At 36.1% G+C, this 16,101-nt stretch overlaps 1 protein-coding gene across 1 annotated transcript; it reads left to right on the plus strand.

Moving 5' to 3' along the window:
- Nucleotides 1–13,325: 13,325 nt before the first annotated feature.
- Nucleotides 13,326–15,617, plus strand: LOC117328897 (beta-1 adrenergic receptor-like). The gene has a single exon (XM_033886506.1). It carries the CDS (start codon nt 13,865–13,867, stop codon nt 14,861–14,863), a length of 999 nt encoding a protein of 332 aa, XP_033742397.1. The 5' UTR covers nt 13,326–13,864; the 3' UTR covers nt 14,864–15,617.
- Nucleotides 15,618–16,101: the final 484 nt, after the last annotated feature.

A 16,101-nucleotide genomic window follows, 5' to 3' on the forward strand; every position in this document is an offset into this window, starting at 1 on the left:
GATTCTGCTCAATTAGTTTTTTGGAGACATCATATTTCATCGTGCAATTAACGCTGTAAAGATATACATTTGTATTTTACAAATTAACGTGATGTGACTTTGGAACTTGAAGGACGAAACAGTTTGTTTTTACTTATCTTTGGCAAATAAAGTTGTAAACATGCATGATTTCGAAATATAACAGATTAGCAAAATAGTTAATTGCTGAATACACATATATCAACTTTGAGTAAGTCAATCATAAATAAGCGGACTTATTTCAGCGCGAAAAACACTCAAATGAAATTACAACTGGATTTATGGTGTTTTACAAGGTATGCTAATTTGCATTGAAAGGCGAAGTCCGTCGGTGTATTAATTAAACGTCTTAAGGGAGAAATCACACCTATTGGAATAGATATGTTCGATGGTAGTTGTAATATTATGTAAATATAGAAATTCTGTTTATGTTTTATTTATGTCACCACTACATGTGAATGGAATTACTTGTGTGTGTATGATATCCTGATTCTGTATTTATCTCATTAAACAATATTGAACCGATATAGTGTTATAACAAGCCGCTACTGATGGCCATCTATGGTTTAATTGAGCTGTTCCTATGTATAACATATTCACTGGGATAACTTTCCTCCAGTTGTGTTATGATATAGACTGTAACATACTAGTCGTTATATGATATAGACTGTAACACACCAGTCGTTATTTGATATAGACTGTAACACACCAGTCGTTATATGATATAGACAGTAACACACCAGTCGTTATATGATATAGACAGTAACACACCAGTCGTTATATGATATAGACAGTCACACACCAGTCGTTATTTGATATAGACTGTAACACACCAGTCGTTATATGATATAAACCGTAACACACCAGTCGTTATATGATATAGACTGTAACACACCAGTCGTTATACGATATAGACAGTCACACACCAGTCGTTTTATGATATAGACTGTAACACACCAGTCGTTATATGATATAGACAGTAACACATCCAGTCCTTATATGATATAGACTGTAACACACCAGTCGTTATACGATATAGACAGTCACACACCAGTCGTTATATGGTATAAACTGTAACACGCCAGTCGTTATATGATATAGACAGTAACACACCATTCGTTATATGATATAAACTGTAACACACCAGTCGTTATATGATATAAACTGTAACACACCAGTCGTTATATGATATAGACAGTAACACACCAGTCGTTATAAGATATAGACAGTAACACACCAGTCGTTATATGATATAGACTGTAACACACCAGTCGTTTTATGATATAGACAGTAACACACCAGTCGTTATACGATATAGACAGTAACACACCAGTCGTTATATGATATAGACTGTAACACACCAGTCGCTATATGATATAGACTGTAACACACCAGTCGTTATATGATATATACTGTAACACACCAGTCGTTATATGATATAGACTGTAACACACCAGTCGTTATATGATATATACTGTAACACACCAGTCGTTATATGATATAGACAGTAACACACCATTCGTTATATGATATAGACTGTAACACACCAGTCGTTATATGATACATATGTATAAACTGTAACACACCAGTCGTTATATGATATAGACTGTAACACACCAGTCGTTATATGATATAGACTGTAACACACCAGTAGTTATATGATATAGACTTAACACACCAGTCGTTATATGATATAGACTGTAACACACCAGTCGTTATATGATATATACTGTAACACACCAGTCGTTATATGATATAGACAGTAACACACCAGTCGTTATATGGTATAAACTGTAACACACCAGTCGTTATATGATATAGATAGTAACACACCAGTCGTTATATTATATAGACTGTTAACACACCAGTCAGTATATGATATAGACTGTAACACACCAGTCGTTATATGATATAGACTGTAACACACCAGTCGTTATATGATATAGACTGTAACACACCAGTCGTTATATGATATAGACTGTAACACACCAGTCGTTATATGATATAGACTGTAACACACCAGTCGTTTTATGATATAAACTGTAACACACCAGTCGTAATATGATATAGACAGTAACACACCAGTCTTTATATGATATAAACTGTAACACATCAGTCGTTTTATGATATAGACTTAACACAATTGCATTACATGGATGAATCCAAACTATTTATTTACTGCAATGCAATGGTATTTTGTTTTGAATGTGTGTTACAAACACATACGAATATGCTCTTTATTACATCTGGAAACAAATATCGTGTGAGGAAAAAAAATCTTGAGTTGGCATTCTGTATTGTACATTTAATGATAATCGACTTTATCCTCGCCAAAATTCGTTATATATACATTTTTTATAACATACTATATTCGTCTTGTCGTTGTCCATCTAGGATGATACGTGTCATTACTGATAGATAATATCATTAGTTAACCTTTGTCCATCCTCGACACCCGATAATATTCCATATAGGCTTCCTCAGATGTCCCTATTTAGGTCATTAAAATAACCATAACCCTTCAGACACTCGGCACTAAGGCCGAAAGTAAGCTATAGCCTTGTTAGGCATTAGGGGGAAAATGGTCAGAAAAAAAGCAGAATAATATCATAAATATGATAATGTGTACAGCAGACTGATTCGATGTGAGTGCTTCACTGGCCAAACACAGAGGTCATGGATGAAAGTCAATAAATCGGCGGTTCCTATATTAGCTGTAAGAGGTGTAGCAAAACGTCTATTGTTTTTGTGCCCTGTCCTATAGGGACGCTTTTTCGCATTCATTCCCACTGACAAAGTTCCCTCTATCTTCCTGGCTTCCGAGTTCGACTAACAGTGTCTTCACTTCAAAATTATGTTATTTTCAATTCCAGCTAATTGTAGCCTTTTCCTGGTATCTACAGGAAAGATATCGCCATTTTGTTAGATTGGATATGACTGAGATTAGTATAGTTATAGGGAAAATGAATGCATCTCTCCTCTATATCTCCTGTACTTATTAATACAGAAGGCCGCAGGATAATTGGACGTATTCATACCCTCGCTATATTAATTGGTAGTACACGGTCCATTCCGTTAAATGGCTGATGAACTGTAGATTGCCATTGCTCATTATCCCGGGGCAAGTAACACATTTACAGCATAGCAATGCATTAAATGTGTTTACATTCATTTTCAGGCAATCAAAAAGCTATGAGTGTATGATTCTAAGTTTACATAATGTTAAAGTATTACCTTGTACATATTTCCTATAAATCCTGAAAATTATTGAAACTTCTTAATATCCAGATATCTTTAGATGATGAAGGTCACAACACCCACCATCGATATGATACACATCCACTAAGTCGTAAGAGTTGCCGTACCCGGTTTCCCACGAGGGGTAGTTTAACGTTCGATTCCAACAGGTAAGTTCTCATTCACATTAAGCAACATAAAGTTCATTCATTTGAATAATTTGCTTGATATTATGATACCCCATCCTCCTCCAAAATAGCAGCAGCGAATCTAAGGTCAGCGGTCATGTTTTAAAATGTGTTTTGTGAAGACTTATTATTGCTTACATACGATGTTACCGTAGGTATTGTCAATCAAGTTATTCTCAGTTACAGGTACCCCTTAAAGTTTGAACAAAACCTCAAGCAGAAAACGTTTTATTATATACGGGTCCGTACACGTACACGTCTTTGAATGTCAATCTTTTTAATAGTTTCACAATAAAAGGATTCTTTCTCAGTTATTCTTTCTGCCGCACGTGGTTAAAGCTAAAACCAAATATCGACTTTTCTTCTAAACATATGCTTCAAAATATTTAACAGCCTTTAAACGAGCTTCTGGAACAATATTATTACGCAATTATCGCTTTATACTGGGGCATTACGATTGGGAAACATGTCTAAAATAAAAGGAATCCCTTTGATATATATTCTGGCGGTGACAATAGTGGTTTGTTAACCGACACCTGCGTGGAAATTCCAATGAACAATTGACTGTTTTATGTCTCCTTAGAACTCAACATTCTAATTACATTATTGAATGGTATGTGATGCACGACCTTTAAAGATATAAAAAATAAGGAATGTAATTTATATGGATCTTTCATGAGATTGAACAAGTTAAACTTCAATCAGTAGATACATCCCTACATAGTCTGTATGGATCCTATTGTAAATCACACAGCCTGGTTTACAGACACACTCTATCAGGCAGACTTTCAGTAGACACCGGGTATCAAGTCCCACTATACATAGTGTAATATAAGATTGTGTTTTCGATTTTCAATAATGTTTCAATCTTCTCGCATGCTAGGAAAGGATAATTAACCTTTAAGGACATCAAGTATAGGAAATTAAATACACATAAAACACTCTCGAATAATCTGCTTAGTGCCTTGATGCTCTATATTTGGAATGAAGAGAAATACTGTATCTACAGGTTATAATCTACACACACTCCTTATGGGAAGGTTTAACTAGCAGATACCGACACCAAAGTTACTCAATCATTATGTTTTGATTACACGAAGCTGAGAAATTATGACTAATGACGCCACACGAACAATTTCTTAGATTGCTGATTAGATGTTTACAGAAACAAATCAGGAAGCATATTTTCAAATTCATGATGTAAACGTATGATAGATAGAAGGACTGTGATGTGTGTTCGTTGGAATGTATTTATCTTTAAACGTTTCTGTATCAAAAGTGAAGAAATCAGTACCTTTATTCATAAAACCAAATTCTACTGTTCTTATGGCTGGCAAGACAACGCCAGTTTTTTTTTTTTAACTTTCCTCGTTTATGGTAGGAATTACATTCTAAACTACAATGTACAATAAAATGTAGAATTGATTGTGAAGCGAATATACAACAAAGCTGAAAAAAATACGGATTTCAATGCGTTGAATAGGAAACACGTTTCTGATCAATATTTCACGGGTAAGATATGATAAATACTCTATTTTTCCTAAGACGTAAACGTAAAATCAAAGGCAAAAATGCAAAACATAGAAATTGTTAGGTTAAAAATGCAGGAAATCAACGTCTTCTAACAGTATTGGCGTCCGCTTTAGAATTATTATAGATATTTCATTGGCAATTCCTGAAGGAAAAAATCCAAATTAAGATGTGGTTTCCTAACAAACGTGTATCCATTCCTTAAAGCACCAATTATCCGTCCAAATACGAAGTAATACGTCTTATCAAGCCGACAAAATTTAATATGGTATTTAACTAACACTGATCTGCGGAACATCACTGGAACTCGGCGGAAAACCACTAAAACACGAGGGAACATCACAAAAACACGAGGGAACATCACTAAAGCACTTTGGAACATCACTAAAACATGGCGAACATCCCTAAAACTCGGCGGAAAACCACTAAAACACGAGGGAGCATAACTAAAGTACAAGGGAACATCACTACAACACGAGGGAGCATCACTACAACACGAAGGAACATCACTTAAACAGGAGGGAACATCACTAAAACACTGCGAACATCATAAAACTCGGAAATCACTATGAAATACGGTGGTGACAAATGGCAACCATAATACATCCATCGGAACAAAAAACTATTAAAATTTCACAGCGAGCAAATCTCTCGGCAATTTGTTCGCTGTGAAAGTTTTCCTTTACTTCGGCCAATTTGTTCGCTGTGAAAGATAAACTATACTTGGAGTATAAGAAATCTTCCACAGCGAACAAATAGTCTGAAATATAGGAAATCTTCCACAGCGAACACATAGTCTAAAGTATGGGAACTCTTTCACATAGGACAAAGCCGTTGAGAAAAAATTGTCTATAGAATATAAAACTTGTACAAGGAATGCTCTGCAGGTAGGGCGTAATAATTGTACCTGCTGCCCCTATTGCATGATCGTAAGAGGCGACTAAATTTGGGATCTTATCTTTCCTCTCCTTTCTTACAAACTTTCTTCTTCCTAATGTCTCCCTTGACAATGCCTCACTTTTGGCCTTTAGTTGAGCGTCCGCCCCTGTGAGGAAGGCTTTGGGTTCTGTCCCCTGGCCGAGACATACCAGAGTCTTTAAAAATGGTAGTTGCTACTCCTGCTTAGCGCTCAGCATATTAGGAGTGGGACGACTGGTTCACCCGTTGTCAGTATAATGTGACCGGGTGGGGTGTGCTGCTGGGTGTCTTCGGCAGTATGCTCCAGTGAGGTAGCACTATAAATCGGCAAAAGTTCCGGCCTACCACAATGAGACTTCACACAAACATACCACAGCCTCCCAAAACACACATACGCACTCACCACACGCATACATGTCGCATGCACGGGAGGCCGTCCTTAAATGACCTTAGCTGTTAATAGGACGTTAAAAAAAATAAACCAAACCAAACCAAACCAAGTACAAGGAAACTTTTGCTGTCGTCAAAACGTCTACTGTAGAGGAAACTTTCACAGTGGACAAAACGTCTACCTTAGATAAAACTTTCACAACGAACAAAACGTTTAATGCAGAGGACACTTTCAAAGCGGACAAAACGTCTGCCATAGAGGAAAAAAAACCTTTTAAATCGGATAAAAAATCTACCATACAGAGGGGCCGCGGTGGCCGAGTGGTTAAGGTGGCCCTCCACCTCTGGGTTGCGAGTTCGAAACCTACGTGGGGCAGTTGCCAGGTACTGACCGTAGGCCGGTGGTTTTTCTCCGGGTACTCTGGCTTTCCCCACCTCCAAAACCTGGCACGTCCTTAAATGACCCTGGCTGTTAAAAGGACGCTAAACAAAAACAAACCAAAATCTACCATACAGAAACACTTTCATGGCGGATAAAAAGTCTACCATAGAGGAAAACTTTCATGACTAATAAAACGTCTACCATAGAGGAAAACTGACACAGCGAACAAAACGTCTAACGTACATGGAACTATCCAATGTAGTTCATTATTTACCTTAATGTACTTATTTTATCAGGCATATACAATGTCTATCAATGACTGACACAAACATAACACGATATATTTGAGGAAGTATATATCATAAAGATAATAACATGTCTTAATTAAATGGAATGTTATAACAAATGTATGAATTCATTCAAAAGTGCCCTATGTAAATGGAATATAATCGTAACATTCACAGTAAATACTGCAGCAAAATAAATTTATCGATAAACACTTTGGTTGCCGAGCGAATCATCGTTAAACAAATTTTGATCAACATGTATGGCGAAACGTTTCTTTATGACTCTTACAACCAGTGTAAATACACTCCGTGTTGTCCCATAAGACGTCATGTAATAGTCAGCCGTGTATTTGATTTTCATTTTGATGTCACGACATTTTTCGAATTTAGAATCCAGTTTGAAGCTTTCGTCTGACTTTTATATCTTGGTTATACACATATTGGTTTTTATGAGGTTCGCTTATTTTAGGGTCGAGGTGAAAACCGATGGTAGATCTAGAGAATGTATATCATGATCACATTCGTATTGTATTGATGATACTCCCAGTGTATAGTTGATGATGATGTGACACACGATACTGAGGAAGAGCAAGCATAGGGCCAACTATCTTAACCATAGTGAATAGGTCATCGATCCTGAAGTTCGTTAACGACAAAAGACTTTCTGGAGTTGGTATCCAACTTTATGTTTCTATGTTAACACGATAGAGTATTCGTATCTAGATCCGGCCCCAAGCCTGGAAACGACGAATATATCTAGGTTTCGAAATGGACGCAAATCAGAACGTTAAGTGATCATCTGATATGGATACTTTTTTCAAATCAATATTATACTAAAAGCAAAAGAAAGGAGCAATCTAATCAAGCTTTCATTCAGTTTCGTATATTTAATTAATTAATATTCCAAATTTGATTTTGTGGGATGGCTTCATGTCAAACTTGATAATGGTATCAGAGTGCAGAGATATTAAATTTGTAAAAACGAATCATTGCTACGCTTAATTACCCATTAACCGCTATAGGATGTAGTTTGACATGACACCCAACATTGATGTATAGACTGATTGACTTACGCTGTCGATGCCTGGTCCATTAACACCCATCAACACATTACAGTCTGGGGATTGAGTGAGTGTTGCCCTGGGTATTGTACAGCTGCCCCCTCGATACAAATCCTTTAATAACAGAGACGACATGCAGACATTTTTGATGTGTTTATCGTATTATAGGAACGTACAGCGATAAAAAGAGTTTGATGGATATATACTTGTAACAACCCAGGCTATCAATTCGGGAACGTGGCATTATCTGGATTATAATAATGTACCTATATTTACATGGCTTACCCTTCATGGATACTGGTTTTATCAATTGTCAATGTTTTTTCTCGAGTTTAGCGGATTCTCGTTACAGCGATGGCTTGTTTTAGATGTAACATCATTTAATCAAATTCAGTATAAAAAGGATCACCTTTTTAAAACGAGTGATTAGCATTCCAACCAACTTCAAATATGTATAATAAAATGAATATCATAGATCTGAGGCCTAGTCATATATCTATTGTGAAGAAATCCCTCTCAATCTAAATACTACACAATCCATCTCCCTGCCAAAGAAGTACAGATCTGTCTATAGTCACTCTAGATAAGGAAGGGTCCGAACAAATGTTACGTATGACAGTTATATCCATTAACTCTCAGGTAAGGGCATCAGGCACCGTTCAAATATAACAGTTTCCAAACAGAAAGCATTGTAGGGTTAAGCGAAGCTATTCGAAGGCTGGTCAGGTAAACATATGCAAGTGTCCGTCTCAGTAATTTGACCTGGTTTAGAGAATCACTGCTGACACAAATACACATAGTCTGGAAGGAAATTCCGAAAAAGCAAGGAAACAATCCCGAACGAAAAGTCGTTTTAAAATAACGGGCATAGTAAATGTAGTATGCATTAAAATTATCCTTAATTTAGTTTTGATTTTTTAACAACTTGAAATGAATAAATCACACCTGCGGAGAAATCCATCCAAGATGTGAAATGGTTATGGGAATGCAAATTGTCTCTTTTGTATAATACAAACGTATACACATGTACATAATACCTGTAGTCGGTATAATAGTTAGACCCTACATTTGATAAACGACAGTTTTTTTTTACTTAGTTTAATACTATCTTCCTCATGTCACACAACACATATCCTTAGCTTTACTCGTCAATACTCAACGCTCTAAACTCCAGACAACTTTAAATTAACCAGTTCACAATAAGTACAGCTCAGGGACATTATGACGAATCTGAACTGTCCCGCGTTTTATTGGCATCGGTGGATTCTATCAGAAACACGTCTTAAACGACTTTCTCCATCTTATCTCGTAGGCATGGAATCGATCATCCTGCCGCGTTCTTAAGTACTTATGTCCGTCTTGGCATATGGATAAAGTCGGTAAGCAGGACAGAACATGACTTGGACGACAGACTCACTTAGTGCTTATCTCAATCATTTCTCAGACTGATCCTGATCCAGGTGACAGGGATTCTTTGCATAATGTTCATAATACCTGTATTTAGTCTGGAACATTTAGTGCGTATTTTTAATCAATCTGCATTTGATCCACTGAACACTCGTGTTTAATATTTTTTGATTTATATGTTTCAGTGCATTTACGAAGGTTCTATTTATACTTCCGTAGTATAAACATTTGTCTCATTATGGAATAACACCCTACAAAATAGCTCTTCTGGTCTAGCTATAGCTGCAAGTGCAACGAGAGTAGATTTTGTGAGCTGTGTCCCTTTGTAAGAAATGTGCATTTTTGTATATATGAAAGTGGTTTATCAAAGTAAAGAAATTATTGATGTTCAGTGCGTGTTCTTGGGACCAGAATGTAGGATATATCTACTATCATACTTTGAGATATTTAGGCGTCGCCAAAATTTGTCGAATTTTGCCTCAAATAGGGTGGGGAAATATTGGTGTCTCAAATTTTAGTGTTTACCATCGTGTGTGTTTAATTTTGGCGCTTATCGTAGTTATGCAATTTATATGTCTGTTTTTTAAGCTACAATAGGTTGCATATCGATTAATTTCGAACCCAGATCCTTGCGAAAAGAAAGCGCCTCAGTAACCTTGATGCATCTGTAATATATAGTATACTGGGTGTTGCTTTTCCCTTGGATGTATATACAATAGAATGTTCATCCTTACAAAAGCTCACCATTCTTGTGTTCATATTTTCAAGTACAATGTCATTTGCTAAAGGTGCAAAAATGTTGAAAAAGATTTAGAAGCCAACCGGGGTGGACACGTACACAGGGATTAAAGACCTCGTGGATGTAAGTGACAAGATTCGATCACCTATCTGACTTACTCAAGAACACAGCTAATACATCAATGAATATGTAAACAATATGAATGTTATGACACATTTAGATGAAAACATACCTTAATTCATGTGTTTTTATCAAGAAACTATATTCCAAAACGCATCAACACAGCTCGCGTAAGTTAGTAATCAGTATATCGAAAATGAACGGAAAGACGGTTACTAGCATTCTGATATTGTTCCGACGAATGTCCGTGATAATTTGGTGTGTATAATTTCGGCTCATTCATCTCAGGCGCCAAATAAACCAAAATATAACCATATCCAAAATATCCCAATGTACGGTTCTGTATGTAGGTTGGTTTCACACTCAAGTGCTATTCATGGTTTAGTTGTTGTGTACTGTCATTGATTGTAGGTAAAATCATTGCGTTATACAGGCTTAAAATACACGACTTCCTGTAACAAGGTCTGAAAAGTACCCCATTATCGGATCCCACTTAAATAATCATACCTGGAATTTAGGCAGTTCAAATAGTCTATGTATTCATTCATTGTGGACTAACCCCTATAACACGCTAAGTCATCCCTGATAAGGGTCTGTTCCTAACGTTAAGGGGCACCTTGGTAAGGCGGTTACGTCGTCAAAAAGTTCAGCTGACGTCAGAATTTACATATACAGGTATTTCATTTGCTTGCGACTGATTAAAGATATATTTCAATATTACCATTGCCATAGCAAGGAACCTGTGCGTAATATTTTTGTTTCAAACGATTTGATCGGGAGACCGACGCCATGCTATAAAAGGTAAAATGCGATGGAGTTAGACAATGTAGGCAAAATATATATTCCGTATGATAACTCTTAGATTCGAATATCAAATATCTGTAAATGAACCTCCACAATTGTCTACGTTTATAACACGAAAGCAAGTATATCATTTTCACAATACCTAATGTGTTGGGGCTACATGCGGTAACGTGTAGACAGGAAGACATTCGTGATATGGTATACCATGAAGGTCTTTGTGGCGGTTTTTATGTCAACCCCACTAAGGCTAGCATAGGTTCTTGTATGTTTTTATCTACATTTTGATATTGATTGTAATTGCCATTATTGTATGGGTGCAACTACTTTGCAATCATAAAAAAATATTTCATGTTAGAAGCCACTAGGTTGCTTTCTTAGTAATAAATTTAAATGTCACCCTGGTGGGTGGCCATTTCAATTTCATATACTTGTCTGAGTTATTCTTGATATATGTGGAGGGGCATAAATGCTAGCTAAGCAATTAGCTTATTTTATGCTCGTAACTCATATCAAGATCTTTTCTTTAATTCTTTTTCGTGTCTTTATTTTGTAAAATAATTTCTTGGTACATGACTCTTTCATTATGCCAATATTTCTAGGCTAATATTTATGGGAACATGTATCCTTAATACTGGTTGTTACTAATTTTTCATTGGCTGCTGATGACGGAATTCAATATCTGACTTCTGATTGGTTGAATTGGCCTGAGGGGACGCATCCCTTTTCTCCCTTCAGCAGCCATATTGGATTTATTAGATCGCGCATAAATACTGGCAAAGTTTTTTCAAACCCACCCTTTCCCTCCCCTTGTTTGGGGTTACAATAAATAAGTGGTAATAGATTGTCATATTGATAATTGATATGATGAGAATGTTGTATTTTTTTTTATTTTTTTTTTATGTGTTGATTATATTCGTGTAGTGGGTGCCATGTTGGCGACATGTATTTTTCCTTTAATGTTGTTTAATGTTTTTGTACAAGTTAATTTAAATTTTTCAAATGTACACCCTACTTTCAGTTCAGTCCACGGTTTTCCAGAGTTTTTTATATCGTCTTTTTATCTCTGGTTTTTAGCCCAGGACTGGATCTTTATGTCATATTTGTGGCGGTTTTTATGTCAACCCCACTAAGGCTAGCATAGGTTCTTGTATGTTTTTATCTACATTTTGATATTGATTGTAATTGCCATTATTGTATGGGTGCAACTACTTTGCAATCATAAAAAATTATTTCATGTTAGAAGCCACTAGGTGGCTTTCTTAGTAATAAATTTAAATGTCACCCTGGTGGGTGGCCATTTCAATTTCATATACTTGTCTGAGTTATTCTTGATATATGTGGAGGGGCATAAATATATATGTCTACGTTACGGTTGAATCCAAGGTAAGTATGTGTTACAGTGTAAATGTCAGCGCGCACGCTCTGTAGTCTTATTCCATTTCCGTCGGTCCCGCTAGATTTGTTAGGTATGGTAAAGAAAATCGATAAGTACAACAAATGAGTTAGTTCAAATTTAATTTAGCTTTCTATGTAGATTATCTGCCAAAGAAAGCAAATGTTTTCAGTAAATTCATTCAGGAGATGTATTCGTATCTTAATCGTGTAATACGGCATCATTTTACTACACAAAACCCTTTACATATTCTTTTTTAAATTTTAATTATTTTAGGAATTTGATAAATCCTGTTGTGTTGTGAAGTTAATGAAGAGAATTGTGTTTCGACATTGATCTGTGCTCTGTCTGAGTACTATATTGGTCTTTGCTCTGTCTGATTTCGATATTGGTCTTTGCTCTGTCTGATTTCGATATTGGTCTTTGCTCTGTCTGATTTTGACATTGGTCTGTGCTCTGTCTGATTTTGACATTGGTCTGTGCTCTGTCTGATTTTGACATTGGTCTGTGCTCTGTCTGATTTTGACATTGGTCTTTGCTCTGTCTGATTTTGACATTGGTATGTGCTCTGTCTGATAGCGAGCCGATAAAACAACACGCAGTGTATGCCTGTACATATATATGTAGTGTGTTGGGGAATACATATTTGCTCAATGTTCCTCACTGATCATTTTACATCCCGCCCCTCCAATTACGTTGAGTGAAAGGAAACGTGATAGATGGATACACAGGGTAGGCATCAGAGGTGACAGACAGTGAAAATACCACGCATCAGGACTGGGACAAGTGACCGTTACACGGCAGTGACACAAAGCTCTGCTGCTGAGGTCTGTTCAGTGATTACAGGAAACCCAATCGATACAGTCAGGTCGGATAGAAGCGATAACGACTACAACTTACTCTAAGTAAAAAGGTGCACAAAGGGAACACCAAGCGGACGTTTTACGGAGGATGTACCTGTGAACGTGTGACTTTACTATGTATTATTCATACCAACTCATATTGAACCTGATTCAGCGTGTGACGTGAGTATAATTAACCATGGACTAATGATGGATCTGTATAATAAACGTAAATTAAATACAGGTCAATAAGAAGGGGTGTTTTTGGCATTCGTTGGTGTATAGAAGTAACAATTCGTTCATTCATTTATCATGTGAGACGATATATGTTGGAGCAAAGCAAGTTGTTTCGTGTAGTCTATATAATGTAATTTGGTATTCATTTCCGTATAGTCAATATGATTGAAACAGTTCAACGTCGACCTTACTTGTGATAAATAGATTTTGAAAGGAAGTAACACGAACAGCAGAGGATAACATGTTTTAAGAAAAAAACTTCTGTGCATTGACTTATGGAATAAGTCCAATTTCCGGGAAAATCACAAACAATGGACATCACCACGTCCTATATTAACCAGACAAATGACACGTTCGCAGTTTCAGGAGAAGAGTATGTTCATTTTCTAAACATAATTGTGTTTATAGAAGCGACAATGTGTGTTCTTGTAGTAGTTGGGAACGGATTTATAATAACTTTGATTGCAAGGAGAAGGTTGCTGGGGAGATCTACAAATATATTTGTGTTTTCGATTGCAACAGCTGATTTTCTGAATGGGATTTTATCGATACCCGCACGTGTCCTATTTCTTGTCGTTGGAGGAGATTCAACAGCCTATCTATGCAAATGTCACAAATTCTTTATGTATTTGACGAAAACTGTTGTGCCATACACAATCTTGTTCATGACAGCGGAAAAAACCATGCGGATTTTATGCCCAACGAGAGAGATAGTAACGGTAGCTAGGTGTATGTTTTTCACCAGTTTGTGGTGGTTCTTCAGTGCGGCCTTTAACATCTGGAGTGTTGTCTTATATACAAAAGGAAATATAAGTATTGTCAACAACGATGTTCCCACATATCAAATACCCAGTTGTGTTCTTAATTCTAGATTCATCGACTTACACATCGCTTTTCTAGTGATAGATGTCATCGTTATTTTTCTGATACCTACTTTCGCAATACTTGGATTATATTGTGTGCTGGTCCGAAATTACTTCACTGTGCTTAGGGAGAGAATTTCTACTTACTTCTATGTGATAAAACTATTCATAGCGTTGTTTATAACATTTGTGTTGTGCCACCTTCCGTTAGAGATATTTACCTTCCTCGACAGCAGAACAAAGCCATTTACATTGTTCTATGTGCTGGCTTCCAACTTTGCTACTTCGCTTTATTTCACACGAGGTATATGGAATTTAGTTATATATGCCTATTTTAAACACTATGTTTGTCGGAAAAGACAATTTTCCAGCATCCGCGCAAATGGAGCCTTTCGAGGGGGAAGCATGGGAGTTTTACGGCAGCGCTTCAGACCGAGAGATCGATAATTTTACATGTCCATGCTGTTTTAAATTCGTTTCTTGAATTAAAATAACTCCACTCTAAATGTTCACTTAAGTGAATATTTGATATATTTTACCGGTTGCTGGCAAACCGGAAGTAGAAATATTGAACGGTTCTAACATTTAATAACATTGACAAATTCTTTTTAAAAGAAATTCTATGATTTGTTTTTGTATTTTACTTCCACTTTGATTACGATATCCATTTTGCAAAATTGCGCTCTAATAAATGTTTTTCATAATTTTACCGGCCGGAAACAAATCTTATGAAATGGTATTTGAATTTGCTTCAACAAGTGAGGATATAATCAATGTCAAAGGTCAATGATATACATGAAACACAAGTGTAAGCAAAGCAACATACAAGAATTATCATGTTATGTATCATATTTCTACCATCAAAGGACACTGTGTTGTTTTATACCGAAGTGTTTTATAATTTACCCGTTTGTGGACGCTACAATACTGAGTATGACTTTTCAACAATTCGATAATCAATTCGATTTAATCATTAGAACATCATTGATGTTGAATATGAATATCTGAAGATCACAAGAGTTTTGTATATAGATTAACCTGAACAAATACAGGATATAATTATAGGAGATATAAAAGCGAATTGTTCTAGCAATGCAAACACATCACGAGTATGACAAATTAATATTACACGAAGGAGGCCCAGAGGGAAAATGCTTTTATCTTTTTTATAATAAAGAAACATTTATGATAATAAACACGATGCCATGACAGCTTGCCTTGTATGAATTGCTTATTTAGATATAAACGGTATTGTTTGTAGTAGATTTGACCTATCTGCCTCTAAGAAGACAAATGCTGATCTTACTTCAGTATTCCAGCGCATTGTTCAATGATCAATATACGGTATGGTGTTATCACAGAATACGACGGAATATATCTTAACCCATATCTCTGTTAAACTAAAAAGGAGGTTGGCGTTTGATACTATTCACAGTGTTGTTGTTTTAAATCTTCGTTTATTAATAGTGAAATCGTGAAAATAGCCTGGTTTGAAAATGATCTTTTTAAAATTATGTTTGAACCTTTTGACAGAATTTGATTATGACCGTGAATTTCAACTCTATATATCATGTCGAGGTAATGAGTTCAGGTTTATGGTTTTTTCCAGCAAATCGGACTCGTAAATTAATTACACCTATGGCACAAAGCATGACGAGACTTGGACGGAAACACGTGTAGTTTAA

Source organism: Pecten maximus, chromosome 6 (assembly GCF_902652985.1).
Source record: "Pecten maximus chromosome 6, xPecMax1.1, whole genome shotgun sequence".
Classification (NCBI taxonomy): Eukaryota; Metazoa; Mollusca; class Bivalvia; order Pectinida; family Pectinidae; genus Pecten; species Pecten maximus.

Coding starts and splice junctions, on each gene's coding strand:
- LOC117328897 (XM_033886506.1), top strand. CDS start 13,865: ATGGACATCACCACGTCCTATATTAACCAGACAAATGACACGTTCGCA.